The following is a 17,647-nucleotide window of genomic DNA, read 5'->3' on the forward strand; positions in this document are numbered from 1 at the left end:
ACATTTGTTTGATGTTTTCGAGACGTCTGAGTTATAAAAGTTGGAGATTTATATGTCGTCGATAAACCTACATGAAAATCATCATATATTTAGCTCAATACATTTTTTATCACAATATTGGGAATTTTTGTTTTCGCAATTTTCATGGGTTTTCGGGATTTACTTAGACGTGTAATGGCTGCTGGTCTGAGTACACTTCAGATAATTATAAACCAGATCGAAAGACATGAAAATCATGCATAGTTAGAATCTAAAAAATTTTTCAATCACCAAAACCCCAATTTTCCCGTTTTTCGGTTTTTACAGTTTTCTCAAAATCCTAGGGTGTAGGGGCCAAACGGACCTCAAATTCGGGTTCAGCAGGTCAAATTACATGGGAATATATGTGGCGCGTCCCAAGTACAGACAACTTTTTTTTGTGTGCCGGTGTTATAATTAACCTAGTAACATATTTTATTACAACTTACATTAACTTTGCGCCTAACTGTTATATTATTGCTTCCCTCCAATCGATCTACATAATAGAGTCCAGTTTCTGGACTGACTATTAAATGAGTCACAATTCCATCAAAAGTCTTGGCTGGTTCAACAGCATCAGAAATATCAAAATTTCCAGCACTCAATATTGTTAAAGTTGCGAATAATTTCAGCATATTCTTCTTCAATATCAAAATACCTGGACAAAAAATAAAAATTATTGTACCAGCGAAAAAAAAATAAAATAAACTACGCTGTAGAAAATTTCTACGTACTTTATTTAAAGTATAATGATAAAATAAAATACCTTAAAAATCACTATCCGAATCGTCATTATCGATGTACATTAACGACTTAAATTTTATGTCATCTTCGTGCGCTTTTAACATAATCTTCATTTTTATTATAAGTTAATAAAATATTAAGTAATGATAATTTTATTTTAGATAACAAAATTACCAATAGAAACTTGGCACATTTACAATAAATATTTTTGTTTAAATTAAATAATCATGTTAATCAAAAACTGTAAGACATAATTATAATAATACACAGTACAACTTATCAAGGTTTAACGATCATTATGACAGCTCCCTCACGGTCTTGAAATCACTAAGGATCCATGGTGGGTACATGAAGGGTCCACAGAGGAGCTACACGGGATGTACTGTGGAACAACAGTGGATCCACTGTGGATTTTGTGACGTTTTGCCATCGTGGTTCCACCGTGGTTAAGCAAAGGCTTTCTTGTGAATCTATTGTGGTTTGACTGTGGTTCGATGGTGGTTTAGCGGTGTTCCTACTGTGGCTCCACAATGGTTCCATTGTGAATTTGCAATGGTTCCATTGTGGGTCCCGAGTCGAAATTCGAGTTCTGTTTTAACCGTAATTTTTTTATTGTGAATAATAATTATTATTGTTATAAAAAATAAGTAGTAGTAATTAATAATAATTGTTATTAACATAAAAATTTGTAATTAACAATTATTACAATTACTACTATAAAAATCGTTTATGAACACAAAAAAATATATAAATTAATTTTTTAACAAAAAAACAAAAATTAATGATTTCCCTAATTTGGGAGAGTATTTTTTTACGAACAGGGATTATTTACTGTCCAATTTGTACAGCTAAGGAGTAAGGAGGTAGGAGGAGAGGATTACTTATGCTAAATTAACCTAATACACTCCGTAAATAAAGAAATAAATAAAAATCGCTTTGCCCTAACCGAGAACCGAACTCGGAACCTATCGCTCGCCAGACTTACGCGCTACCCGCATCGCTATACGGCCGACTGAGAAAAGTTGAATTTCAGTAGTCTCATAAACTTTTTAAATGACGCGTCTTCAAATGACTAAGTTCTAAGTGGAATCTGAAAAGGAACTTTACGAAGAAATTAAATGAATAATAATAATTATATCTACAGACATTCAAAATTGAAATTTAGTTTCCCATTCTCAATTATTTATCTTATACTTCTAATTTCAATTGTAAGATTCGGTAATTGTTTATTTTCACGGGGTGTGAAATCAACATGTTTAGATTATTTTCTACTTAATAGATATTTTTTTTTTTTTTTAGAATAAATCTAAAATAGAAAAATTTTTCAAAATTTTTTTTTCAAAAATGTTAATTTTTGGGATTAGAAAAATTATGAAATTGATATAAATTGGAATAAATTTCAATTGTAGAATAATAAAAATATAAAAATGTCAATTGTTGGATTAAAAAAAAAACTTTGAAAAAATATCAAAAAATTAATATTTTCGAAGAAATTTTTTTTTATTTGTTTATTTTTATCCATAGAATACGAAACAAATCACCAAAAATTGATAGACCAAGTGGATGAATTTTATTGACGATTTTCTATCAGAGCAAAATTTAAGTTAACATTTCAATTACGATTCTTATTACCTGCGATTCTTATATATTTTAAAACTTTTTGCAGTGAAAATGTGTGAACTAAACTGAATTTAGAAAATAATAATTTTTTTTTTCAAAATTCAAATTTTTGAAAAAAAAACCCCTTTTCTGAGGTAGTTATTATTATTATTATTTATTTATTTTTAATTTTTAATTTTTAAATGTCAACTTTTCATGAAAATTTGTATGAAGTGATTGTCCCGAGCGCTTCCGAAATCTTATCAGCTAGAAATCTTAAAGAATTCGGCAAAAAATAAAAAACCTTTGACCAAGAGTATTAATCGATTCCAAAAACTAATTATCCTTTTACCTTAAAAAATAACGCTATTTTTGCAATTGCTGAATACAGATATTTTCTAATTTCACTATTTCTGTTTTAGGCACACTCACCTACTCGGTTTAATGGTATTATTTATTTAATAAGAAAAGTTGAAAATTTGTTGTCTGACAATACATGTATATGTAGAATTCATCTGTCAACTTTACAAATTGTCTTCTGGTTTGACGCCCTGATTTTTGAGCATTTTTCTAGGATTTTTTTATAAAAACCAATGAGGAGATAGAACTTTAAACTTTTTACTATTTATTTTATACGTATTTCAAGAGTGTATAGTTAAATTTTTAGCCATGAGTGGAACCACAGTAGAATCACCACCAAATCACGATGGATCCACGATGAATCCACAATAAAACCACAAATTAACCTACGGTTGTATCACAGTAAAACCACTGTGGAACCACGGCAGAGTCACGACAATTCCACTATAAAACCGAAGGTGGAACTAAGATGGAAGCACGATCGAACCACAATAGATTCACAGTTAATCCACTGTAAAACCGCTGTTGAACCACGGTGGAATCGCAATGGCAGAATGGCACAAAATCCACAGTGGTTCCATCGTGGATCCACCGTGGTTGCTAAACTGCGAGGGAGTAATTAATTTTAATGATAATATATCAATAAAATCATCAAATTAATTTAAAGAAAACTATTTTGAAGAATATGTAGGGCGATTCCGCGGGAGACGATTTTTGACATAAATTTTTAAATCACAGTATTTGTTACTTTTTTTTATACCAATTTTTTTCAATTTGAGAAGGGTAAGACCATTTGTGTTGCACGAACGTCAAAGTCTAATTTGAAAAGCAAATTAGTTTCGATAACTGCTACTAAAAAAAAACGTAGAAAAGTTGCAAAAAAAGTTACGCAAAAGTTACGCGTTTCTGATGTTTACAGCGATTCTGAAGCTGAACCTTAAGTCTGATAAATCGCCGACTATTCCAAACAAATTATTTATTTTAGTTACAGAGGAAAGTGCTAATTAGTGATACAGCATCTATAATCTCATATCTTTAATTTAAAGTTACATGGAAATGTTTATATTTAATACAGTGAGACGTGTTGCACCCGCGATGCTTTTACGTTGCACCCGCGACTGGATAAAAAGTGAATAATTTATAACATTTATTTCTTTTAATAATTTTATTTAAATTAATAATTAGTTTGTTTTGAATTCTTTTAAAGAATGTAAAAATAATTTAATAAATATTCCATAATTAACAGACTTTTTTCATTCTAGCTTCATGACCTTTAATGTTGGGCCGATTTCGTTGCACCCGCGATAGCACTTTGAACCTCTCCTGTGTCTATTTAGACATTTTATTAAATGTTTTTTATATTAATTTTTGTAAAACAGATTACAATGTAATCCTGCGACCAGTCATTTCTTTAAAAAGAGTTTTTATTTTCTTAGTAAGAAGCCTTGAGTGAGTCTAAATGTTGCACCCGCGAGTACGGAATCGCCCTGTACTTGTAATTTTTTTATATTTATTTCTAAACGTGGAATTTTTTCACTAAATATTTTTTTTCATAATAATTTAGTTGAATAAAAATTTTCAGCCTGTAAATTTCAGTATCACGACTTTTTATCAACACATTTTATATTTATTATTGAAACTAAAAAATTTTTTATTTTTTGTCATTGTTAGTTTCTAAAAAATAAAAAATATACAATAAATTATATTTTAGTTTGTAAAAACTTTAAATATAAATAAATGATACTGAAATCAGCTGACACTACCTATTTCTAATTTTACTTACCAATTAAATTATTTTGAAATAATTGCATCCATTTTTTTTTTTTTAATTACAACATGTAGAATTTTTTACTATCAAAATTATGAAAATTAATTCAGTAGATATTTAATAATTTAAAAGAATTTTTGTAACAAATAAATTATGGCAAAAAAATGGGGTAACAAAATTGACATGTAGAAAATTAAAAAAAAAAATTACAAATACAATTTTTTAAAAATAATTTTTTGGAACAAATTTGTTTGTTAAAAATTTTCAAGTGACAGTTAACTTCAGTGATGATACTAAAGTTAGCATATATTTAACAATTTTTTATTTTTTGAATCACTAAAAATTATGAGTAAAAAAGTATTTTTAAAAAATTGCATTTAGAACTATTCAAATTTTCTACATATCAAATTTTTTTAAAATAATTTTTTCAATAAAAAAATGATACTGAAGTTAGCTGTCAGCTGTCAATTAAAAAATTTTTATCGCAAATCAATTATAATAAAAAAATGCTTCTATAAAATTTTCACTTGTAATTTTTGTTAATTTTCAAATCGATTGGCTGCAAAAAAGCACACCTCCTTTAAACTACCTCTTTTTATTTTTACTACAAGCTACTTAGAGAAATCTTTTTTGGTAACTGCAATAAAGCTTTGGGAAGAACTCCCACGCGAAATTGTAAATTCGAGTAGCTTACAAGTCTTCAAAAAAGAAGTTTTTAATTACTTATTAAATCTTGATAATTAAAACGAATTCTAATAAATAGCAAATTTAAGTATGAAGGATAAAGTAATTGTAATTCGCAAAATTATTATGCTGAGTTATCACCTGATTTGGTGACATTAAAATTCTATATTTTAAATTATTGTTTTTCTATATTAAGTTCCAAGTTTAATTTCGCGTTACTAATGCCAGAAGGGCGCATCTCAACATCTACGCCCTTCTGGCTTTGCAGAGCCAGAAGGGCGTATAAAAAAATTTTTTTTCCTCCAATCGACCTAAAAATGTTTATCACATTCAGATCTGTAAGAAAAGGGAATGAAAAAATTTTTTTTTATATACGCCCTTTTGGCTCTAAGACAAAAAAATTTTAAAGCCATAAGGGGGTAAAATTTTTTTTAATCATAATTAATAATTAGCCTAAAAAAGTTATTACATCGGTGAAAATAATAACTTTTTAACTCATTTTATTCAAAACGAATATGGATTTGAATTTAAAAAAACCAAAATAACAGTAACATTCTATTTGAAGAAAAATGTATTCGACTCAATTACAAAATTTTCATTTCTATTGACAATCATCATGTCTCCACTGATAAAGTGTAATGAATTATGTTTGATTTTCCAAATTACAAAATCATATGTAGGGGAAGGGGGGGGGGCAAAATGGGCCCCCTAAAATTTTCAATATCCAAAAATATTAGGGGGCGAAATGGGCCCCCCAACACTTTCAACTCGAAGTGTTTGGGAGGTATAATGGGCTGATTAGACTTTAAAAACCAAAGAATATTTTTCAGTTAAACGTGTTCTAGAATTTTTGAATGATAGAAAAAATTATATAGGTAAAGTACAAACTAGGTCACGATTTAAATAACAGCATTATTTACTATATTTTTTGTTAAAAAACTATTTATTTTACAGAAGCTTCCCTAACTATTTTTGCGATGGTGTGTGCGTGTTTGTGTGTATGAACGTAAACCTCTCATAACTTTTAAACGGCTCGACCGATTAAAACGGGATTGACAGCAATCGAAAGAGTTTCTTTGCCCCTAAATATTTTATAATATTTAAGGTAATTCGGGCCAATAGATTTTGAGTAATCTCGAAAATAAAATTTTCAGAAAATGTTTTTTTTTTAATAAATTTTAATCTGCTGAATCAATCGTTTTCAAAAACTAATCAGCTCTTAGGCCTAAAAAACTGCGTCGATTGCCGTCAACGCGATCGAAATCGGTCGATTCGTTTGTGAGGTATCGTGAACAAAATATCAGGGAAAAAGTGTTTTTTTTTCTTAAATAACTCCGACACTTATTTCAGGATCGTTTTTGACTCAACGAGATGATTTTTAGAGCTTAAAAAATCACTTCAATCGCCGCGCATAACGTCAAAATCGGTTGAATGGTTCGAGAGATATTTATTTTAAAAAATTAAAAAAAGTATTTTTTTAACACTTCTTTGAAATTTCACGTCCGATTGTTTGGTTAGTGATAAATAATCTTTTTGTTCTAGAAAGACTGCATAGAATACCTTTAATTTTTTTTAAATCGGTTAATTCATTTGTGAGATATCGTCAAAAAAATTCTAAAAAATTGTTTTTTTTGTGATACATTTTTATTGGCTTCACCAATCGATTCGAAAAACTGATCGGTTTTTAAGCTTAGAAACCCGCGTTGATCGCCGTTTACGCGACTGAAATTGGTTGATTAGTTTGAGAGATACCATTGTTGAAATAATTCAAAAAAAGCGTTTTTTTTTTTTAAATTACTCCGACATTTTTTACCTGATTTATTATTGCTTTTGGCGTGAAATGTGGAGCGCTTAGGTATGAAGTTAGCGGGAAGTTGCAGGGATGGATTTTAGGGTCTATTGTTATCCTAATTTTTTATACTGAATACATAATAAAAAAATTCAAAATATAAAACAAGTAAGAAACATATTGAGTTTTTTGGGGGGCCCGTTTTACCCCACTTTTCTCAATTTTTTAATTTCGATACACACTAAAAAATTAATACCATAAACTCAGTAAAAGGCCAAAAAAAGTAAAACGAGCTGAAAAACTCATATTATAAAAATTTTCTGGTGGCCCATTTTGCCCCACATTTTCAATTTTTCATTTTTAATGAACAGAGCAAATTGAGGTCAAATACTTGGCAAGGGACTAAAAAAAAGTAAAACCAGAGAAAAACACTAAGGATATCAACATTTTTTTCTTAAGGGGCCCATTTTGCCCCCCCCCTTCCCCTATATGATTATTCCAAGAAAATACCATCGATATTATAAAAATCTGTGCATTGATGATGGTAAAAACTGATGAATTTGTTTTAAGATTAAATTATTTTTTCAAAGTTTAGATTTACAAGCAATATTATTATTATTATGAGTTTTACTTGAATACATGTAGTCTCTCTTTTCAACTCTTTATTATCAATATATGCTCCGCTCTATATTATCAACACAATCTTTCAACTCTTTTATTATCAAAATATTCTCCTTCTATAATCTCTTTCTATAATCAACATGTTCTCCACTTTTTTCATAATCAACATATAATTTCGCACATAACTTTATTCTCAATGCGGCAGTGGACCGACTTGTGCTTTCTGTACTGTATTTACCCTATTCTTCACCTCTTTCTATCGGTGTTGGAATAGTTGCGATGGGAAAACCACAGAGAAAACCCATGCCAGTACAGTTTGGCTACCGGAGCGACCCCTGACGGTTGGTGTTGGAACTATTAGAACAACCGTCGGGGCTCGAACCCTCGCCTCACGACATGATGCACGAACGAACTAACGGGACAATGACGTAGTCCGCTCGGCCATTATGCCACTTAGGTGATTTACAAGCAATATATATTTATTATTTTTTACTTTTAGAAGCAGAAGATAATGATAATGGAGACGGCATCGGAGTAGTGCCTAGCTAAATTGATATTTTTGTTTCTTTAATAAAATACTTAATCTCTTGAAATAATTATATAAATATAAATATAAATATTTATTCTCTTCAAATAAAATGAGTAGAGGAGTCTATATAACTGTTATAACTTTTCTTTTTTTTTTAAGGCTAATAATTAATTATGATTAAAAAAAAAATGATGCGCCCTTATGGCTTTAGAATTTTTTTGTCTTAAAGCCAAAAGGGCGTATACAAAAAAAAAATTTTTATTCACTTTCCTTACAGATCTATACGTTATAAACATTTTTAGGCTAATTGGAGTAAAAAATTTTTTATACGCCCTTCTGGCATTAGTAACGCGATTTGATTTTTACCTTGTTTTACATACAAATGAATTTAATTAATTATTATGCTATACTATATTATGTACTTACAGAAATTGTTTTCTTATAAAAACTGTATATACTTACTATGTAATTGAAATTGCCATTTGGCTTGTGCCTTGGCATTAAATAGACAAAATCTAAATCTAAATTTTCACATGTAGAATTTTTTAGTTTAATTTTTTTTTATAATAATTTAATTGCCATAAAATTCTAAAAAAATGTTTAATGTCTGTCAACTTCAGTATCATAAAAAAAATTATACTTATTCGAATTTTCTACATGTCAAATTTTTTTTTTAATTTTTTCAATAAAAAAAATTATAAAAATTTTCAGCTGTCAGCTGATTTAATTTTCATACTTCAAAGGCATGTCAAAATTTATTTATTAAAAAATAAACAAAATGTCGCTTAATTTCAGCATGACAACCAAACCATGAAAATTAATTTAGCAGAAATGTTATAATTTTAAGAAATTTTTAAATAAATAAATTATGTCAAAGAAAATGAGAAAAAAAATTGACATTTAGAAAATTAAAAAAATAAAAAATCCAATTTTTTAGAAATAATTTTTCGGAGTAAATTTATTTATTAAAAATAAATCAAAAAATTTTCAAGCGACTGCTAACTTTAATGATGAAAATTAAATTAGCCGACATTTAAAAATTTTTAGATTTTTTTTTTTTTTTGAAAAAATTATTAAAAACAAATAAAAAAAAAATGTCACTTGTAAAAAACTTCAAAAACTGTAAGTGAAATTTTTTAAAAATATTTTGTTTGTTTTAATTTAATTATTAAAAAAAATCAAATAATTAAAAACGTCGGCTAACTTTAGTATCATACTTTAATGTCATAAACAAACCATTCTTTTATGAAAATTAAGTTAGCCGACATTTAAAAATTTTTATAATTTATTTTATTGAAAAATTATTTTTAAAAAATTAAAAAAGAAAAATTTCACATGTAGTAAATTAAAAAAATGATACGTGCAATTTTTTAAAAATATTTTTTTAATTTTAATTTAATTAATAAAAAAAAAAAAAGTTGTTGAGTGTCGGCGAATTTTAGTATTATATTTTCTGCTGTAATTTCCAACAAGCGACAAACTTCCATACCCTACCAATCAATTTCCTCTTAAAGTTGACTCAGGTGACATCATTTCACAAATCGGGCCAATAGCGATCCAGAATTCCGCGTCTGATTTTTAAATTAGCCCAATGAAATTCTCGAATTTCAATAACATAAATAATCAGCGCGGACCACAACCAGCCGCAGCTGATTCTGGCCGAGTCTTAAGGAGGTATGGGAGTTAAGTCGAAATAATGAGATCAATTTAAAATTTTTAGGATCGATAGAAATATATTTAATACGTGTTGTGTTAAAATTTCAGAGACCTAGGGTTGATAGTTTATTTATAAAACAAGATTCAAAACAGGTCATTTAACATTGTAATGACATACCAAATCTCACACCTACTCTTGTTTTAATAAATTTCATGATGAAAAAATAATGAGAAAGCTTCGAAAAACTCATTGTAAGAAAAAAAAAATTTTCAAAAATTATTGAAAAAATAAAATTAAGTTGAGAGTACTTAGTTATAAAAATAATTGAGTTTGAAAAATCTAAATTTAAAAAAAATAGTCAGCCATAGCAAATGTGGGTTATGTTTGGCAACGCCGTACATGGTGGGTCGCGCGGGAAATTTAAAACTTCAATGAAATAGGTTAAAAGAAATATCAAATAGGTTAAGAAAAATATTATAAAATTGTTATTATTTATTATAAAACATAACATAATTAAATAATCAATATTTTGATATTTTTAATAGCATTACTTGTAAACATAATACACACGTACCCATCAAAAACATGAATAGAGCAGTCAACGCATGCGCAACCGCGATAAAATTTATTGCGTTGCCAAACTTTTTAAAAAATATTTAAAATTAAAAAACTTATTATTTTATTCAAATTAAAAATAAATTATCAATTATTTGATAATAATATAGTTATTTAATGCATAAAAGATTATTTCGGTAAGCTAAATTTCATTAAATCACTAGTAAAAACTTGTTGAGTTTTCTGAAGGTACAGTCTCGAACAAAATTAATCCTTCTTAAGTCACGTACTATAGTATAGCTACATATATGCATTGTGAGATGAAACTCAGTGAACGGACTGTACGTCCTATACTTCCTTAAGTCCAAGACTCCACTTTTTTTTTCTCGGTATTTTCTTTTTTAAAACAGCTCACCTCGTGCACGTTTTTATTCCCAGTGACATTTAGTGACCAGCCGAGCTGCAAAAACAATTACCCGGTAAAAAAAACAATTATTTATAAATCCTAAAAAAAATTATTTTTTATATTCGCCAAAAATCAAAGCTATAACCTGCATTCGGTTAATGTTCTGATAAAGAATATCGATAAAATATATTTAAGTAAAGTAACGTAGTAGTGTATAGTGTAGTGTTAAGTACATATCATATATATCACATACATATATATAGGTATATTATAACACATATAAAACAGACACTATTCACATTACGACCACGCGACGTAATGCAGTTGCTCAAGTGAAATTTCAACGTAATAACTTGGGTTACTCTTAAATTCATATAAATTTATTTATATAAATTTAGTATTTTATTTTTAATAATAAATTTATAAATAATATAAGTTTTTTTTTTAAAAGGAACCGGCATTAGTACATTTATTGAACAGGCTGTTTCACTGGATTATTTAAAATAAAAAGTTGATTTTGGTTAGTGTTAAAAAATGGCCGCTGAAATGCAAAACAAGAATCGGATGATGGTATTCAAGAACAAAGGCAAAGATCAGGATGTAAGTATACATTTATTACTTGTAATATCATTTTTATTATTATTATTATCATAATCACCTCCAACAATTATTATTAAATAAATTTTTTTTTTTTTTTTTTTTTTTTTTTTATTAAAACAGTCAGTTCGAATTAGGCGTGGAGACTAGAATGTTCTCGACGGTTTCATTGAATTCACATATGATAATAATTATTTATAAATTTTTATTTTGTCAGTAATTACTCTCATTAATATTCTTGTCGTTTTTTTTTGTATACTATTTTTGGCGAGTCTTTTAACTTTTGGTGACATGGAGTAAGAACCACGTGGAATTAATTTTAATTTTTATTTATTAACAATATATTTTTTATTATTATTATTTTTATTAATAATATTGCTTATTTTTTTTTATTAGGAAATGAGAAGACGAAGAAATGAAGTGACGGTAGAGCTGAGGAAAAATAAACGAGAAGAAACTTTACAGAAGCGCAGAAATGTTCCGGCTACTGAATCTACGGGTAAAATATATTTATTTATTTATTTATTTATTACGAAATGAAAAAAAATATTGCATCACGTATTTTTAAAATTGGAACGTGATGAAAAAAAAAATTTTATTATTAATTTATAATATATTTATCACGCTATAAATTTCAGATGAGGATGATATCGAGAAGACGCTATCAAAAATAAATTTATTGGAGTTGGTACAAAAGGCAGCGAGTTCAGACCCCGCTGAGCAATTGGCGGCTGTACAATCCGCCAGGAAGTTATTATCATCTGATCGTAATCCTCCAATTGATCCGTTAATTGAGAGTGGTATTTTACCGATCTTAGTACGTTGTCTTGAGCAACATGAAAAGTAAGTTTTTTTTTATTTTCATTATAAATATTTTAAAAATATTAAATAAATATATTTTCAGTCCTTCGTTGCAATTTGAAGCAGCATGGGCTTTAACAAACATTGCAAGTGGCACGTCGGCTCAGACGCAGGCGGTGATGCAAGCTGGTGCAGTCCCATTATTTTTACAATTATTACGTTCCAGTCAACAAAACGTCTGCGAGCAAGCTGTCTGGGCTTTAGGTGACTTGATTATTCAATTTTATTTATTCAATGATTAACACAAACCATGTATCTTTGTTGTTATCAGTTTTTAATTATCATTGTTTTTTTTTAACAGGAAATATCATTGGTGATGGACCAATACCTCGAGATTACGTTATCAAACTCGGTGTAGTACAACCATTATTGACATTTATCAAACCAGAAATACCAATAACATTTTTACGTAATGTAACATGGGTAATTGTAAATTTATGTCGAAATAAAGACCCGCCACCACCAGTACTAACTATACAAGAAATATTACCAGCGCTCAATGCTCTTATTCTTCATACAGACGTTAATGTAATTATTTTTTTTTTTTATTATAATAATTTATCTTTAAGAATTTTTAAAATAATAAAATCGAGAAACATTTGATAGTTAAAAAAAAAATTTTTTAGCTAAATTATAGAAAAAAAAAATTATTTAAAAAATTTTAATCTTCAGAGGCTTTAACAAAAATATTTATTTATTTGAAAAAAAAAAAGCCCTCTGCAATTTATAATAATATATTACATTTTAATGAGCAATTTAAAAATTTTTAAATGCAATTTTATTTTTTCATTTTTAAATGCAATTTTATTATTAATTTTTTAATGCAGTTTTATTTTTAATTTTTTAATGCAATTTTATTATTAATTTTTTAATCCAATTTTTTAATTTTTAAATGCAATTTTATTTTTAAATTTTTTAATGCAATTTTTTAAAAATAATTTTATTATTAAAAAAATTATCAAATGTCTGCTAATTTAAATGTCATAAAATAATTACATAATTAACGATTAATCTATTTCCAGATACTTGTTGACACAGTATGGGCATTGAGTTATTTAACAGACGGCGGTAATGAACAAATCCAAATGGTAATAAACAGTGGAGTTGTACCGCGGCTGATACCGCTTCTTTCGCACAAAGAAGTTAAGCTACAGACAGCAGCTCTTCGAGCGGTGGGCAATATTGTGACGGGTACTGATGAGCAGACACAGACTGTGTTGAACTGCGGAGCGCTTAGCCATTTCCACAACCTGTTGACTCACACGAAGGACAAAATATGCAAAGAAGCCGTGTGGTTCTTGTCGAACATCACCGCGGGAAATCAGTCCCAGGTTGAGGCGGTAATCGAAGCCGGGCTTCTGTCCCTCATCATCAGCAACCTTTCCAAGTCTGATTTTCAGACGCAAAAGGAGGCTGCGTGGGCGATCAGCAACTTCACGATAAGTGGAAACAGGGACCAAGTCGCGCGGTTAATTCATGAAGGAGTTATCGCACCTTTTTGTGATTTATTGTCGTGTAAAGACACACAAGTTATTCAAGTCGTTTTGGATGGTATTAATAATATGCTCAAACTCGCTGGTACTGAAGTCGAACAACTTGCTAATATGATTGAAGAATGTTCTGGTAAGTATTTTATTTTCATGTTTATAATGATAATAATAATAATAATTCAACATTTTAATATTATTATTATTGTCATAATAATAATAATCTATATTATTAAGAAAATAAGCAAAATTTTGTGACCAGTGTATTTATATGATAAAATAGATTTTTATGGTTAAATTTGGCATCGTTGGAAAAGTCTTGACTTGAATTTGTGCCTTTTCATGGTTTCATATAATTTTCACCAATAATAAATTTATAATGATAAGTATTAAGGCTGCATTCGAAAATGCTCTATCTCTAGATACATAATTGAGAAATAACCCTGTATCTCGTGAACTATTGACATTTTGTAAGATATAAGCTCATCCTGATGTTACACTCATCGAGACCTTTCATTTGAATGCCCACATCAATTTTTCATATATTTATATATATTACATATATGTATATATGAAAATGCATGTGGGTACTCAAATGAAAGCTCTTGATGAGTGTAACATCGAGATGAGCTTATATCTTTAAAAACGTCAATAGTTAAGAATGTACAGTGCAATTTAACATAATTAAGAAACGACCTTGTATTTTGTGAACTATAAGAGTTTTTGAAGATATAAGCCCATTCCTATGTTACACTCATCGAGACCTTCTATTTGAGTACCCACGTCAATTTTTCATATATTTATATGTATTATATATATATATATATATATATATATATATATATATATATATATATATAATACATATATGTATGTATGTATTATATATGTATATATGAAAAATATATGAAAATGCATGTGGGTACTCACATGAAAGCTCTTGATGAGTGTAACATCGGAATGAGCTTATATCTATAAAAACGTCAATAGTTAAAAAAGTACAATGTAATTTAACAAAAGTCATTATTTAATAAAGCAAAATTTTATTTATTCATATTTCACAAGTTACGGCAGTCACATAGTGACTGCAAGGTTGCTAGTTATTATTATTAAATAAAATTTGTTAAAAATTTCAATAATAATAATAAAAAAATTTTAAGACATTATTATTATTATTATATTATTAAAAAATTTTTTTTCCTAATAATAATTTTAGTAAAAAAAAAAATATTTTATTAATTTTTTTACAGTGAAATAGTATATTTCTTACCTAGGGCAGGAAAATAAGAAATGTCTCAGATTACATGTAATTGTTGACCGAGGCGAAGCCGAGGTCGACAAACATGTGATCTGAGGCTTTCTTATTTACTTCCCGTGGAGTGTATACTATTTTTTTGCTCGACGAAGGCAGGAAGCGGCACCTTCGTTTAGCGCAGCGGGCCGAAAGTTGACGCTTTCTGCTCGTCGAGCAAAAAATTTTTTTTTTTCGTATAAAAATTACTTAGACACTTTTATACAACACAAGTTAATTTTTTTTTAAACTTTTTTCTTCAAGTTTTAATATTTCAAAAAATATCCATATTGTAAATTTAATAATCAATTCTTAAATTTCTTCAACTCACGCATACATGTTTTTTAATCAGACTTTAAAATCGATTTTCTTAATAAAAAAAATTGCAATATTTTATGTTACTAATAAAACTTGAAAAAATTTTTTTTGCTATCAAGGTAGTTCGGTCATGAATGCAAAATTTTAAAAAGTTTTCGAAATTTGAAATATGGGTAATAGAAAACGCATTACATTTGCTGTTGAAATTTGAAATCAATTGACCATACCAAAAATGAGATAATTGTAATTAAAAATGACATTTTAATGTAATTTTAATATAATTGTAATTAAAGATGACATTTTAACAGACAGTGTGGGTGGAGAGTGAGAAAATCACAAATATTAATAGTTATTACATTGAAAGGATTTTAGGATCGTTTCAAAAAAATGGTACCTGTTAGAATAATATACTTGATATAATCCAAAGAAATTTTGAAAATTTTTACTATGTTGTTTTTTATAAATTGTTAATAAACTGGCTAGTTAAACAAAAATAACCATTAGTAAAAGCGAATAAGAGATAACTCGTGAGAAAGGCAGTAATAGCGAGTGAAAAAGAAAGAAATATCACAAAATATATGTCCCGAGTGAACTACCTTAAATTTTTAAAATTTTATTAATTCTTAAAATAATAAAATAGAGATATTTGATAATTAAAAAAAATTTTTCACAAATAAAATATAGCAAAAAAAATTTATTAAAAAAATTTTAATCTTCAGAGGCTTTAAAAAAATTATTTATTTGAAAAGAAACTCCCTCGGAAATTTAAAACAATATCTTACATTTTCATGTGCAATTTTTTAATTTTTTAATGCAATTTTTTAAAAATAATTTATAACAATAAAATTAATAAATTTTTTTTTTCAACAGGTCTGGACAAAATAGAAGCGCTGCAAGCTCACGAGAACGTAGAAATTTATAAATTAGCTTATGACATTATTGAACAATATTTCTCTGACGAGGTAATATCTTTAGACTAAAAAAATAATTATTAAATTGCAATAATAATAATAATAATAATAATAATAATAATAATAATAAACTATATTAAATTAATTTTCAGACCGATGACACGAACCTAGCCCCACAAGTTGGAGAAGGATCATTTGACTTTGACCCAACGGCGACTATTCCAAACGAAGGTTTCAAATTCTGAGACGTAACAACTATTCCGTTTTATTTATCCGTGCCGCAGTCAAAAAGACACTTCTACTATCATCATCAGCATCTTTATAATAATAATAATAATAATATTAATATTAATAATAATAATAATAATAACGATAATTATTATCATCTTATAAAAAATTCAATAATCCTCTTACTTCGATGATGAAGCCGCTTGGTCATCAGCACGAGCATCACCGAGGGCGACGGCACCAGAACCAAGATTCGCTACAATGTGGCCTCCAAATGCCATGAAAGACTCATCATAACGGCCTTCGATCTCACCATCAGCATACACGACTAAATAAACAAATTAGTAAAAATTTGTTACAGTTGACTATTTAAATAATTAAAGAATAAAAAATCAAGCGAAGAATCTTTCAGTGACATTTGGCAAAGCATGAACGAGCTGCGATAACGCTTAAATAATTATTTACAATGTTTACTTATTAGTAAACTATTTTTTTTTTACATTCTCCATTATCTTCCATTTAAAAAATGATTATTTTGCTTTCTTTTTTATCATTGACATCGGAAATGTATAGAATTAATATTAATAATAATAATTCATATTATTAATTGAATAATTGTGTAATAACTAATGACGTAAAAAAAAAACAACCTTTTTTTTATTACTTGAGTTATAGTTATTAAAATAAATATGTTTTGTGCTTATAATCGTTGCTCTTTATAATTAATAATTCAAATATTATAATTATATTCATTATTATTATTAGTTTATTAATCATTTATTGACGTGATAACGTCTTATAAATTGATGAACACCAGCAACACTCATGAAAAAATGTAACGTTCCGCCTGAGCCTGTGCGTGCAAGCGAGAGCGCACAACAAGCGATAGAGAGGCCTAAGCGTTGGCTTGTGACACATCTCTCGTCTCGCGTGACGTCAGAGCTAGCAGTTCTAATATTGTTCTATAACTAATTGTTCGTGAATATTTAAACAAATTACTTGAATTAAATTTGCAAAAACTGTAAATAATATTTGAAAATTAAAAATGAATGTTTTTAACAAGTTTTAAAAATATTTATTTCAAATTATATCAAAATATTATTATTGATAATATTAATTATGAATAAATAAATTAATAATAACTATAAACGATCAATTAATAAAATAATTAATATTAATTATAAATAATAATAATTATATCAGTTATCAAATTATTATTATTAT

At 27.6% G+C, this 17,647-nt stretch overlaps 2 protein-coding genes across 3 annotated transcripts in view; one reads left to right on the plus strand and one right to left on the minus strand.

Moving 5' to 3' along the window:
- LOC123272355 overlaps positions 1-742 on the minus strand; it is a 46,804-nt gene extending 46,062 nt beyond the window's left edge. Inside the window, exon 1 of the mRNA XM_044739061.1 lies at positions 468-742. Within this exon, the coding sequence (XP_044594996.1) occupies positions 468-653 (186 nt within the window). The 5' untranslated portion in view covers positions 654-742. The remainder of the gene's footprint in view (positions 1-467) is intronic.
- A 9,939-nt stretch (positions 743-10,681) lies between these two features.
- On the plus strand, positions 10,682-16,909 carry LOC123272623 (importin subunit alpha-4). 2 transcript variants are annotated; one of them, XM_044739537.1, is made up of 9 exons: positions 10,682-10,803; positions 11,182-11,330; positions 11,724-11,826; positions 11,966-12,170; positions 12,232-12,392; positions 12,490-12,716; positions 13,211-13,811; positions 16,155-16,246; positions 16,348-16,909. In XM_044739537.1, the coding sequence occupies exons 2-9, from the start codon at positions 11,265-11,267 to the stop codon at positions 16,438-16,440; spliced, it is 1,548 nt and encodes a 515-aa protein (XP_044595472.1). In that variant the 5' UTR covers positions 10,682-10,803; positions 11,182-11,264; the 3' UTR covers positions 16,441-16,909. The 2 variants fall into 2 exon arrangements, with proteins under 2 accessions (XP_044595472.1, XP_044595473.1); XM_044739538.1 differs by lacking the exon at positions 10,682-10,803 and adding an exon at positions 10,970-11,075.
- Positions 16,910-17,647: the final 738 nt, after the last annotated feature.

Source organism: Cotesia glomerata, linkage group LG10 (genome assembly GCF_020080835.1).
Source record: "Cotesia glomerata isolate CgM1 linkage group LG10, MPM_Cglom_v2.3, whole genome shotgun sequence".
Lineage (NCBI taxonomy): Eukaryota > Metazoa > Arthropoda > Insecta > Hymenoptera > Braconidae > Cotesia > Cotesia glomerata.